Source organism: Wolffia australiana, chromosome 3 (genome assembly GCF_029677425.1).
Source record: "Wolffia australiana isolate 7733 chromosome 3, ASM2967742v1".
In the NCBI taxonomy this organism is placed as follows: Eukaryota; Viridiplantae; Streptophyta; class Magnoliopsida; order Alismatales; family Araceae; genus Wolffia; species Wolffia australiana.
The window spans coordinates 19906521-19920811 of record NC_135837.1 but is presented as its reverse complement, the minus strand read 5'-3'; the positions used below and the strand labels follow the sequence as shown (position 1 = coordinate 19920811).

The 14291-nt window shown below is 44.4% G+C and overlaps 2 protein-coding genes across 2 annotated transcripts; one reads left to right on the top strand and one right to left on the bottom strand.

Annotated features, from left to right (window-relative positions):
• The first annotated feature begins 7783 nt into the window (after positions 1 to 7783).
• Positions 7784 to 9620, top strand: LOC144701437 (uncharacterized). The gene is made up of 3 exons (XM_078573245.1): positions 7784 to 7891; positions 8399 to 8809; positions 9464 to 9620. Exons 1-3 carry the CDS (start codon positions 7784 to 7786, stop codon positions 9545 to 9547), a joined length of 603 nt encoding a protein of 200 aa, XP_078429371.1. The 3' UTR covers positions 9548 to 9620.
• Positions 9521 to 13349, bottom strand: LOC144701258 (uncharacterized). The gene is made up of 7 exons (XM_078573019.1): positions 13127 to 13349; positions 11959 to 12059; positions 11832 to 11893; positions 11658 to 11747; positions 11451 to 11578; positions 9896 to 9950; positions 9521 to 9818 (listed from the first exon to the last, which is right to left on the bottom strand). The coding sequence occupies exons 2-7, from the start codon at positions 12023 to 12025 to the stop codon at positions 9630 to 9632; spliced, it is 591 nt and encodes a 196-aa protein (XP_078429145.1). The 5' UTR covers positions 12026 to 12059; positions 13127 to 13349; the 3' UTR covers positions 9521 to 9629.
• Positions 13350 to 14291: the final 942 nt, after the last annotated feature.

Here is a 14291-nt window from a genome sequence, read left to right as displayed (position 1 = left end):
AAAAGACAAAGATGTTGCCAAAGAAATTCTCTCTCACACGATGATCGCGCCTGGGAATTTGTTGGAGTCCCTCAACCCAGCCCCGACCTGCCCTCACTCCGCTAATGGCCACCTCGAGGGACACCTCTGAGACTGCACGCTTCCCCGACGGTGATAAACCTCTCGGGGCTATTGAGTTCCACTTCTAGTGGACTCCTCCGCCAGGTGTTTGATCCAGGCCCTCTCCAAATTGGATCACCCCAGCATATCTGCACAATTTTGGTCAGCCCATTGCGATTGTGACTAACTGATGCATGACAACTAGGAGAAGACGGGATGGGACGACAATTGGTGTGGGAGGATGGACGACTAAGGAATGGGCAGGATAAAACCAGACCACAAAATCACACGATCGCTTCTAAAGAATTAAATCCGATGAGATAGTGGTGGTACAGCCCCTTTCATCGTCGAGGGCGAGGGTACTGTCTTCAACCACCGCAATGATGCTAAGCACCAAAATCAATAAATTTGAACAGTCGTGATGCAGGACGGCTAGTGAGAAGGGCGACTGATGGAGATGGATACGACAATGCCGGATAGAGGGTGCTAGACGGGTTTGTATGGAGGGATAAAACAGACCACAAAAATCCACACAGTCGAATTCGGAGTTTAAAACCGATGAAATACTGGTGGTGCAGCTCCGATCCTCGTCAAGGGCGAAAGTACTGTCTTCATCCACCGCGACGATGCCAAGGTACCAAAATCAATACCCAAATTCACACCACTAAAGAAACTCTCAAAGAGAATTGTAGGAAAATCCAAATCAAATCAAATTTGACGGCGGTGGAGACTTCTCGTGGAATACTGGACGGAGAACAATTCGACACCAAAGAGGTCAGGTGTCCCTCGGCACCGTAGTGCGTGAAGAGGTTGTGGGGAATTCTGACTGTGACAAGACTGGGTGAATGCGGGCGTTGAGCAGCCCACTTGACGAAATAGTCTGGGCATTCCGAGCGTTGAACGGCCTTGGCTGAAAGCTGGTCGAACAAACGAACACGGTCAAGGATGGCATGCGCGAGTACTAGTGGGAAGGCGACCTTGAGCAGTCCGGGCAGGAGCCTTGGGCGGCCAAGGGTTGGCTGCCCTCGGCGGTCGGGGGTGACTGCCCTAGGTGGCCCGGGGTGGCACCTTGGGCGGCCTAGGGCGGGCTGCCTTAGACGGCCTGGGGTGGCTGGCCTGGGGCGGCAGCCTTGGGTGGCCTTGGGTGGCTGCCCTGGGTGGCCAAAGGCGAGGGAAGAGAAGGGGGAAGGAGGAGAGAAAGAAGACAAGAGAGAAAGAGAGAGGGAGAGAGATGGAGAAGAAGGTGGCCGGCGACGCGAGGCGGTGGCGGCGGTGACGGCGGAGGCGGCGGAGGTAGGGTTGGAGAGAAATAGGGAGGCTGGGTAGTCCTCCAAGAAGAGTTAACAATAAACTCAATTCTTAAATAGTGATTGCCTAACTATTTCTTGAAATAATGGCCTATACATATATGCCTTGGAGGAAAGAAAAAATACAACTTAACGACAAGAAATTAAAGACGAGAAATTAAAGACGAGGGACGTGCTTCGTGTCACGCCAAGGGGCAGTTGTTGATCTACCATTGGCGACGTGTCATGATGCGTGAAGGGGCGTGCGTGCGTGGAGACGTACGTGATGCCGGAGTGTTGACTTCGTCCGATGAGGGTGGTGGCATGTCTGTAGCGGCGGCGTTGACTTCGGTTGATGGTGGCGGAGTGTCCGTAGAGGCGGCATTGACTTCGGTTGATGGTGGAGACGCGTCCAATGTCGATGCGTTGGCGTCCTGACCATCAGATCGTTTACTTGAAGATTCAAAAACTTATTCAACTAGTCATTTGAAAATCCAAAATCCGAACAAACCCAACGACGGTGGATGAACTCTCGAGGAATATTGGACGAAGAACATATCCCACCAAAGAGTTTAGGAATACCTCAGCACCAGATGGTGCGTGATGAGGTCACGGGGAATTCTCGAAGTATCGTTGACGAGTTTCAAGAAGAGATGATCCATTGACGGAGCAAACAAGAGCGAGCGGCCGTGAGGACAATGAGGGCGCTAGACGCGAGCGGTCAGGTTGCAAGATGTTGACCAAGAGCGGCAGCCAGGGATGAGCGCGGGCGGTCTGGGCATCCGGTGGAGGGTCGGGGAATGAGCGGCCTGGGCGTTGGGGCGGCCTGGGCGCTGGGGCGGCCTGGGCGCTGGGGCGGCCTGGGCGCTGGGCGGTGGTCAAGGGGCGCGGGCGGCCTGGGCGTGGGTGGCCCTGGCATTGGGCGGCGGCCAAGGGTCACGCGCGCCTAGGCGTGGGTGACTCTAGCTCTAGGCGGCGGCCAGGGGGCGCCCACGGGCCTAGGCGTTGGGCGGCCTTGGCACTGGGCGATGGCCAAGGGGTGCGCGCACCGCTTGGGCGCTGGGTGGCGCCCAAGGGGGGCGCGCGACCTGGATGCTAGGCGACGGCTTGGGTGCTGGGCGGCAACCAAGGGGCACGGGCGGCCCTGGCGCTGGGTGGCAGCCTGGGCGCGGGGCGGCGACCAGGGGAGATAGCATGCGGCTTGGGCGAGGGCGCGGCAGTAGCAGTGATGACAACAGCGGCGACAATGGCAGTCCGAGAGGGGGAAAGGGGGGTAGGGTAAATCTTCCAAGAAGAAAAGTCAATTCTTGAAAATAAATTCACCCAAATGTTTCTTGCAACATTGGCCTACATATAGGCCTTGGAGGAAAGAGAAAATACGTAAAATGAAATAAAATAAAAATAAACGACCTGATATCGTGTCACGTCAAAGGGCAGTTTTGGATCTGGCGTTGACGATGTGTCATGATGCATGATGGGGCGTGTGTAGGTGGAGACGCGACTGACGCTGGTGGGTTGATTTGGTTGTTGTTAGGCCTGTTCTGCAATTGATGTTGGCAACGAGTCATGATGTGTGTCGCCTCTAGAGACAGTGGCGGCGTGCCCGCAGATGGTGTGTTGACATCGTCACCACCACTAACCTTCCCGGGTGCCGTGTGAATCCAATCAATCGACCACACCACCCTCGCAAGCCATTGCGTTATTGGACGGGAATTCTGCCTTGAAGGCGAATCAACCCGTTGATGCTCGCTCGCCGTAGTTGTCCATCGTGTCGGCATTGTGTGCCCACCCGAAACGCGTCGATTACGACCAGTTGCTGGTTGGAACCGCGACCGTTGCCTCTCTCGCCTTCCTTGACTCTGCCCCTTTACCAAGCGCTCCTGCATCCTCTCGTCAGTCGAGCCGCCGTGTACACTCTGGCGCCTCTGATAGATATTATGTGGCCATCAAGCCAATCACGCTACCATGCTTATTTAAGTTCATTGAATAAAACATTTACATTCATCATTATTCCGTGTGACATTTATAATGAAGTCCATGAATATGTGCAATGACTTAGTGAATTATGATAAGATCATAATGCAGTAATCACATGCTTTTAACATGTATTCTAAATATTCCAATTCAATAGATAGTCGAGACGTACATCAAATTATCCAGATAGAATAACACTAGTTGATCCTACTTATACGATAAGTATAGATGATCATGTGGCTAGTAGTGTGGCAACACTAATGACAGACAGTGGGTGCACTTTGGAGAAAGAGTTCATTGAATTGATTCGCATGAATCCCTGAATGGTATTAGACCTAAACGTCAATCAGGTTGATTTAAGTCTCGGTTGTATAAGTGATCCACTAACCTGAGACACCAAGGACATCTCACGAGTTGACGACTACATTTTGACTATGACTTACGAGCCTCTAATAATGGGATTCAAATAAGTTATAGATCAGATGTAGTAAGAAGCTTACGGAGATAATTGAGTGGTCAATATGGGATCATCTGCCCTCGGTAAAAGAGGAGATTGACTCAAGGAAGACGATGCAGAAAAATCCCTGGCCAAGGTAGTGAGGATATCGAAAAAGGTGTTCTCCAATGATCCCCGTAAAGCATCAATACTAATCGAATGACGGATGAGGATTTGACGATAAACCATACCCTAAGTTGTTCGAGAGTCTCACGCGGACGATGGATTACACATATACGGTAACCGATGGCGGTAAAGGTTCCACGAGTGAGTTCAAGACTACTCGGTATCTTTTAGAGTACGAGATGTAGCTTGACACCTCACGGGCTAGAAACTTAACCTATCGATTGGGTTAAATTGATCCTTATTTAATTAATCTATATGTTGATATAGTTAATTAATAAGGTTGGTCAATAAATGTTACTGGGCCATTAAAGTTATTAACTAGAACGATGCATGGGCCTAGAGGGTCACACACACAAGGTCATAAGGGCATTGGTGGATATATTTTACTTTGGAGGGTTTTTGAGAAAACCCTTAAGTGAAATATAAAGAGGGAAAGGGGTCTCATTTGAAGCACCCACGCAAGCCTGATTTGAGAGCCCTTTCTTTCTTCATTCTCTACATCAATCAAGGATATAGTCTCCAAGAAGATTTGAACAAGAAGAGGTGGAGATCTAAGCGCCGAGTGATCGCGTGGATACTTCTAGAGGCCGGATGCGTGAACGGCTTCAGAACGACCTCAAAGAGGGCATGTCAAGGGTGGAATAAGTTCCCCAAAAGGTACACTCAATATTTTGTTTTAAAGATCGATCGTGAATCGATCGACTGCACTTCCGCATCCATGGAAACGTGATTTCCATGGACGAACCAAAGCATAGAACCCAACAGCCTCTCCACCACACTCGCTTCGACTGCCGTAACTGTCAACGATTTTGTGCGATGAGCCACACGCCGACGAGGTACGCCGTCCTCCCTCTTGCTCGTTATATTACCCATTGTAGTATATTTTCGTCTTGACTCCACCGCGCTCGGGCTAGGTAGGTGAGAGAGGTAATTGAGAAAAACTATGGTGTAATTGACCGTCTTACCGGTACGGATGAGTCCGTCCGTGATAAGCCAAAAATAGGGGTAAAAATTGTGCAGTTTTAGCTCTTGTCGTTGTCAATTTTAGTTCATACAATAAAATTTATAAAACCTCACTTAAGATGCACATGATGAGTGATGGTATCGTCCCAGGGAGGCTCTTAAGGAGTTCAATTCCATGATTTTCTATAATTAGGACTAACTTAATCTTCAACGAGGAGCGATTTGACCTAATTGGAAAGATAATTGAGAGAGGAAGGTAGAAGAGATGAGAAGAGTAGAAGAATTTAGGGGACTCTAAGCTGAATTAATTGATCCAAAGGAGAGGATCAAGGAATTCACTTTAGAGGGACTTAAGAAGAAGGTTTTTCTTACTTGGTTTGTTTGTTTTGTAGATTAGATAATTTAGAATTGACTACAATACTATGTAATAGAGATAAAAGAAATTAAAGTTTTAATACCCTAGAATTCAAAGTTAATTTTTTTTAGTTTTTCTTTGGGAATGTAGTTGAATGCCTAGTTGAATCCCTCAATTTCTCCTCTCAATCCTAATCAGGTCTTGTACATGCCGCTCACGCCAAGCGATTTAGAATTTCAGATCAGAATCAAGAAGAACAAACAAGAAATTGAACTAATTTCATTCAAAATACACCAAAATTCAATTACAATGAAGGGAAATGTACCAAACAGGTTGATCTAGGCTGGGGCTCCTCTGTCTTGCAGATGTGATAGAGAACCATCAAGAATGACCCCTCCTCTCGAAATTCGGCCTTTATACCTAGGTAAAATGGAAAAATTACCATTTTACCCCTAATTAGTAATTAATTTATATCTATCAATGTAGGCTTGATCTCAATGATCCAACCATACAGATAGAAAGAGGGGATCAATACGAGCAAATCCATAAAAAAATCATCTCAATCAGACTTCTGGATCAAAAGTTATGAATAAATGAATTTAAACCAATATTAGCCATTGGATTTAAATCCATATATATATATATATATATATATATATATATATATATATATATATATATTTTTTTTAAAACTACACACTGATGTGTCGCCCTCCTACTGGCCAGTGACTTTTCAACTTCTCCAAGCAGGCTTCTTCCCGTTGCGCCACGTACCCCCCTAGCGAAAATAAAACCAAAAAAACAATTCAAAAGTCGGGAATTGCATAAGTTTCGATACGCACATATGTGTGCATCTGGAGTTGCCTTCTTCGAATGATAATCGGCCACGTCACCGCCCGTGCGTGGGCTTTGCATGCGTCACACGGGCGGTAATCTTACCGCATAGTGGCCTCCATCACTGCCCGCCGTTAGATTCTCATCTGACGGCTGTGATGAGGCCACGTCGTTGCCCCCAGATATCGCCCTGAAATTTTCATACAAGTCCTTTGCGAAACAAATATTTGCCGCCCCGATGCCGCCCAAAAATAATTATAGATATACCCCTTGCGTATTCTCTCTCCTCCGCTTTTTTCCTAAAACATTAAAACAAAATATAAATGAATTGCAATAAAACCCCAAAATATTTTAAATCACATCTTTACGCCTGCAATCACGACCGAGAGCTGTTTTAAGGGTCTCATTGCAACAAAAATTTGCAAAAAGGCCCTTCAAAGTTCGAAAATGATGTCAATACTTTTTTTTTTCTCTTATAAATATATCTTTTTTTCTTAGAACAAATGCATTTCCTCTTTAAATAAATCTCAGAAAAATCCTAAAAATTCGTAAAAAATTCTAGAAAATTCTAAAAAATTCACTGATTCATCCTCATACTGATAAATCTCGAAATTAAGTATTAAACTTGCCATTTTCATTCAAAAATAGTTATTTCGAGCTCAAATAAATCCTTTAAAATTCATAGAATTAACATAAAATTAGGGAAAAATCATAAATCACTTGAAAACAGTATTTTCATGTATATGGATGATAACAACCCACTTTTAAGCTCTTTAAATGCATGAAATTGTACTAATATCATGAAATAAATACCGAATTTCGGTTGTTATCAATCCGTATGTGCGAGCCCTAAGGTTTGATTCCGTTTGGTTGTAGGCGTCTTTGTCGCTATGACGAGGTTTGAGAGACCACCGTCCCATCACTCGGCGACCCCATCCAAGCTCAAAACTCGGCGCCTCCCTCGAGTCAGAGTCTTCACGTACCACACATAGGATGCACCTTTCATCTCATTGTAGTTACATATCCCTGTTAAGATTTCATCCGTCGGACGATGACACCGTCAACGTTCGATACCACTATTTTATCTAGGTACCAAGCCATCATACTCGGTGCCGACCGGACGACGTCCTCGATGACGTCCGCCATTAGAATGTTGATATTAGCATGCACAACAATATCGGGTATCAGTATTGTTGCAACCTATATCCCTGATCGTCATCCAATCTCGGTTATTGGTAAAGCTGGATATCCAATTTCCTCTTTGTGATATCCAGTAAAACATCCGTAAAAAATATGGTCATTTGATATTGGGATCAGGATGGACAAACACTAGTCTAAAGTAAGGTCCCCTAATGGAAGATAATGACATCAAGGCATCAGCACCAAAAGGGAAAACGAATCGTCATCTGTTCATGCACGAAGCATACCATCTGGGATGGAGGACAAATGACAATTATGTGGTTGATTCATCTACTGAGAGAATTCGTTGACATCTCTACTGTCATTCGTCACCATTCCATCATTAGTCGCAATCTGTTGACATCTCTCTCTTTCCATCGCTCCCTTATCAATTATCCCTCCCCCTATCCGTCATCTTAAACGGATGACGGAGGACGTAGAGGGAAATGAACTGGCCCACCGATTCGACAGATGACGGATAACGGTTTTGAACGATCTCGGACTAAAAGTTCGTCTGCCGCTGTTCCTCGTCTTCAAGCTCGCACCGTTCACCAAAATCAAAACCCTAGATCTTCGCAGGTCCTGCACAAGGCGAAAGCGAAGACGATCTTCTCCATCGCGAGGTCCCACCGAGATTTTTAATTTTTTAATTTTTTAAAAACTGAAGGCGCTCTCTGATCGGCCTTCAGTTTTTAATTTTTTTTTATGCCCTGTCCCATCCTCCAATCTCGTCTCGATCGCCACAGAAGCTAAAACAAAGGAAAAAATCACACAACAGTCGCGGAAGTTTCCGAAAGGACAAGCGAAGCGGGAGAAGAATTCCTGAGGACAACGACGAACAGATCGCCGTCACGACTTGTCGCGGTGACGGAGGATTCTCTATAAATCAACCAAAACGCTCGAGCTCGTCTGCTTCGATAAACCCTAATTCAGCCAGAAAGTGAGATGTATCCAGAAACTTCAACGATGTTTTTCCCTTTCTTGCCGGATATCAGCCTGAACCCGCCATTGCCGGAAATCAATTTCTTCTTCCTCCGATCAAGAAATCGGGATGATTTTTTGAAGTTAACCAGCGTTTAATTTCAGAACCGATCGGTGGCGCAGTACGATCTAGGAGGAGAAGGAGATCTATTCAAGGCGCCGGAGCCGATCATGGAGGAGCCGGAGGAGTTCGACCTCCTCGCCGCCGCAATCTCTTCCATGATCGCGCCGGAGGAGATCATCGCGGAGTCCATCCAGGGAGTTAACGGAATGAGGAGAGATTCAAGCGAGTGCGACATTCTACAAGCCCACGATCAGATGATCTACAGCGAAAATCAGACCAACACCCTCTTCCCTCTTCCGGAAGATCAGAGAATTGGGCAATCTTTCCCACTGCCGAGTGTTCCCCGCAACGAGAGGCAGCCCACGATCTGCGAGGGCGTGGAGGATAGAGAGCAGAAGCTTTCAAGATACCGGAGGAAGAAGATGAAGCGCAACTTCGGGAGGAAAATCGAGGTATATAGCTGAATTTCCCGCTTGCCAGAAAAAAAGTATTAAATGCAGAGTCGTCTACAGAAGATGACGACAACAAACCTGAACCATCATCGTCATCCGTCCTCGCTATATCCCACCATTGAAGGTTAGGAGAGAAATGGACGATGGATGATGGAACGGGACAGAACGAAAATGTTGTCAGGTATCCGTCATAGTCAATTGGTGACAAAAAAGGAATGGGGTGGAACAAGAGCCAGGTTTTTCTTTCCGTTTTTTTCAACTTTGAGGTCAGGATGGATGATTCATGATAATCAGGGTCAAGCAGGAGACAGATCCCCTTCCCTACCCGACTTTTCTCAGCAAGAGTAAGGTTCGGGGACAGACGGAGTGATGGACGGAACAGTTAGCAAGGGCTCTCGTTCCGTTTTCCATTCTGAGATCAGGACTGATGACTGATGACAGTCAGGGTCAAAATGGGGGACAGATCCTTAAGCAAGAGCCAATGACAAAATTGGCAGTGCCTTCTGGTCTTGCTAGGAAATTAATCAAACTCGGATGATGAGAGATGATGCTGACAATGACTGGTCTTCGAAGACAATGACAATTTTTGTCATTGTCCGCATACACTAGACTCTTAATCTTGCTGCTGTCTAATCCAATTGAGCTCTTCTTCAGTATGCAGGCAGAAAGGCTCTGGCTGACAGCCAGCCGAGAGTCCGAGGGAGGTTTGCGAAGACGGAAACTGCCTGCCGTTACTAATGCATCTATACAGTCTTGTTTTGTAAAATATCTTGTTACCTGGAATAAGAAAGAAACAAGAGGTTGATTTTGATGATGAAGTTCAACGGTCTGTGCCGACGGCCGGGCGGCGGACAGGCCCAGGCATCCTGCCACGGGGATTCTGGTGCCTCCACTGGACCGAGTTCGAACCTCCCCGTTGGACCTGCTGGCTCACTGCCTTCATTCTCTGCTGCTTCATGCTCGCAAAGAGGGCATCAAGCGTCTGTACCCGTGGCTTCATTGATCCTCCCTATGCCGAAAAAAAAATAAGGGGGGAAAATTAGGAGCTAATAAAGAGATGGTGAATAAAATTGAAAAGTTTTGTACCTCCGTGGAAGTGGTTTCAGCAATCTGAGGCTGGAATGACTTGGCCGCGGCAGGTCTGCACAAAGAAATCGACATCAACAAATCATTGTCTAACTGAAGCTGCTTACCACACTTCAGGAGACATCAGAGCTGATGATGTGGCTCAGGTTTAGAAGCTTACTTGCCAGAAACTTAACTTGGCTAAAGTCGATTGATACTTGAAAATTTTAATACGGCACTTTTAGGAAGGAAAGATGAGAGCTTAAGAACATGGAGACGGTCAGAGAATGCTGTCTGTTGATCTGAGTATTACGTCTTTATTTTCTCTCTCTTGTTAGCCCATTAAGGGCCCTCTCTAGTCAGCCCATTAGGGCTTCCTATAAAACCCTGTAATCTCTTTCATTTGCTATCAAGAATTGTTCTTTTCTTGTTTACACTGTCTAGAATGCGATGAAGTTCACCAGTAGAGATAATAGTCTAAATTGGCCGATAGCCACTTGGAATCAAGCACAAACCCCCGCATTTGCTCAGATGCCGACATACTTGTACGGGAAGAGAAGGAAATTCCACCTTCTAGGCTTCCATTTGACTAGGTCTAGTGGCCTCTTACAACTCTCAAATGCTTGAGACTCATCCATTTTCACAATCAAACAAGAGAGTGCAACTGAGGAGGTGAAAAAGCCTCTACATTCGCAAGATAATACCTTTGCAGGCACACCAAGAATCAATCACCAAGATTCCGGACATCCAACTGATTACTTATTTCAGACGCAGAGATGACATTTGATTCAGAAAGATTAATCCAGGATGAAGGAATGTAGAATAGCAAACCAGCTAGCCTCCACGAAGCCAGTTTGAGAAGCCTTACATCTCCATAAGAGAGCGAAGAGGCGAAGAGAGACACAAAAAAGACGTCTATTCTCTTGAGTGAAGAAGCCCTAATTTTATACAGTGTTTGATGGTCATGGACTCATGGGCTTCAGTGGTCAAAAACAGCAGGGATGCATACATAATTACACAAACTTTTGGGTAAGAATGTAAGACTGAGAACCAGAATAACAGTGTGATTAGGGAAGTGCTTTTCTCAACAGCATGTCTTGGATAAATTAACTTTATTGGAGTACTATTCAAGCCGTGATCTAGATCAATCTGGCTAATGAGTCATCTTACATGAACATCCAAGTTCCGGGCAATAGAGGTATTTGAGATTTATTATCATAAACCAGCACGAATACTGATATAGAACTCTAAGTCAACGTACCAATACTTCCAACAACTTCTAACGTGTAAGTGCCAAAATTCGTAATAATACTCAAGCCCTTGTATGGCCTCTTGAATATCTATCCTTAGGAAGGCCGCCTTAAATCATAGATAAGTTTGACTTAATGAAGCACTTTTTTTGAAGAACTTTAAATTATTTTTTTTGAAAGAATTATTGGCCTCTTGAACTTTATTTTTTTTGAAGAACTTTATGAAGCATTAAAAACCATAAAGATGAAATTGAAAAGCCATAATTTACCTAACAGAACTTCATCGACCAATAAACATTAACACAAACGGCAGGAGATAAACATACCTCTGGTTATTATTCCGCCAATTGATCCCTCTGTTAACGATTGGAGTAACTTGGGCATTCCTTGCTACTACATTCGTCAACAGAAACTGATCTGATCGATAATTGGTTCTTTTTCGTGCAAGTGCACCCTTAACGTGAAATAAATTGATTAGTTAGACCGAGGAACGGGACATTTAAATCCTAAATGAAAATATTAAATAGTAGTACCTGCCTAACAGACGCCCTTGAATTCAAAAAACGCTGTGCTTTGGTGTTTTTTGGAGGTGCAACAGACTTTGCAAATCCTCGGCCTTTGTTCTATCAAAATGTGGTTGGAACCGTAAGTGATCGGCAGTAAATGAATTCGTTGACGAGAGCACAATGGGGGGAAGAAAAACTAACTGAGGTTCTGGGCGGTTTTTTTGCATTGTAAGTGTTCTTCTTGGACATTTTTATAATATCATCTGTGAAAAAAATCAAGGATCAAGGAAAGGGAGAGATGGGATGTGTCAGACCAAGAAGAACATACCCAGACTCATGTCCATTTTCTTCTCTGTTAATGCAATGGATTCGGTGGACAAAGGCTTTGCGGCCATTTGAATGAGAGGAAAACTGAGCACGATTTAAAATCTGTTCATACACGTACGAAAATGCAAAAATATAAATTAGAAATTAAATTTGGGAGAGCGATCAACCTTATCAACAGGGTAGCAAGATAAAGTACCACAAATTCATAGACGTAAAGGAAAAAAACAGTATTTTAGGCAAAGCACTACGAAGAAAGGCATTCAGAAATGGCAACAAGATCCCAAATTCCATTACTCCAGCAAATGATCAAATACCACACAACTGACCCGGAGAGAACCTAATAAATGATCGATGATTCTGTAGCCGCGCTAAGTTGGATTTGTTTACAGTTATGAAATGAAATTAAGGGAATTATTGAGGAAACTACAAGCATGATGATAAACGATTGCGATATGCCCAAAAGCATCATTTGTATGCCATAAGGTCCTCGAGAAACATATCAAATATACGTTCTACTATCCCAGTCTTCACCGGGAAGGGAAGAATAAGAACATGAAGACAGTATGCCGAACTCTCATCAGAAATCAACGCCCGGAAGAAGTTTAAGAAACACAGATCAACAGCGACACATAGAAAGGCGAATACTGGTCCAGAAAGTACATTGTCCAAAACTGATGAGGCTAAGTTGACAACTTGCTCAGCCATATGTGCTTTCAATCGCAGAATTAAGTAAACAAGAGGCTGGGAAACGCTGAAACATTTTCTAAATTGCGACGCCAGAAAAAGAGCAGCACTTCCTAGATCCACCACTCTATCAACAGTATACGTATGCGCATGATCGTGATCAGGGTTTAAATCTGAACGCATAAATTTGAAAGAACCCCCAAATCTTTCAGGTTCTGGCAAAAACAATTAGCTAATTACTTGTCAAATAGTTAGTAAGAGGCAATACCACGATAAAATTGCATTTGTTTAAGAATCTCGCGTGCAAGATTTCTAAATAAAAGATCACGTATTCGCCGTAGAAAAAACTCCTAATGAACGACAGAATCCTAAAAAGCGAACAGAAATGAGAACATGTTACAATACACTAGCTCAGAAACCTGAACCGAGAACGTTAAACTGAAAATATTTCGAGCCAACGAGTATCAGACGAAACGTTAACTTACAGGAAAGATTGAAATCGTCTCTGCTAAGGTTCTCCAGTAAGCACCGAGCGTCGAGAGAATCACAGAGGGAGCTAGGGTTTCCCGGCTGGATCTCTACCGATAACGAGACCTCGGATTGGAGATCGAGATGAGACTAGACGGAAGATGGCCAGTTCATCTCGCAGTTAGAACTCGCCCATGGTTTTTATCAAGATATATATCATTTGAACCGACATCACTTCTTCATAGTGATCATATCATCTTGGTTCGGATCCATTATATGTGCATATGATCATAAAATTGTGTTAACCATGGGCCCACATGAAGCAATAAAAGAGTTCTAGCTAGTTCCACACTAGATGGATACAGTGCACAGATGAAGACGGGACGGTGTTTTCATCTGCCGACGAAAAACCCGTCCCATCCGAGCGGTCGAATGAACGACGGGACGTCGAATAGTCGCTCTGTTTCCAGACGGACCGTCGAATAGTCGCTCTGTTTCCAGACGGACCGTCGAATCGTCCGTCCGTCCATCTATCCCATTAGAGCACGCGGTGGATGAGATGGGACGGGACAGTCAGGACGGGATGGACGGGAAAATGGAAGTTAGATTCTTAGGGAGATTACTTTGTCTTCAATTCTTTGGTCTTTAATAAGATATATGGATGTGTCTCTTGTTCTATCTAGTGATGTGCTACTTGATTGATTTTTTTTACCCAATAGAACATGGTTTGCAAAGGATATTCATAAAGTTCCATATAAAACAAAACTTGCACAAGGGTGAAAGTCAAGGATGATTCTAGAAAAACTTGCAATTTCAGTATTTATCTAAAACCCACAATGCAATCTTCCAAAAGAACCTAAGGTTCAATCCATTAGCTTAAAGTTATGCTACTTTAATAAAAATTAGAGCTTGAAGCTATGACGACCCATCCTGTAATGCAAACCCAGTAGCTATGACGACCCATCCTTTTTTTCTTCTTTGTTCGGCGAGGTTGAAGAAGCTTGACAAGGAAGAAGGCCAAGGAGTTTCAGTTGCATCTGTAAAATTTCATCTAGACAGGTTAGAAACAAACTTAATAAATTCTCTTGCAGAAAAAACAAGAAAAGAATAAAAGAGAAAGCAAACAGCTAAAGAACAGAAGAAAAAAGGACGCAAAATTGTAGAATAAAATAATAAGGGAAG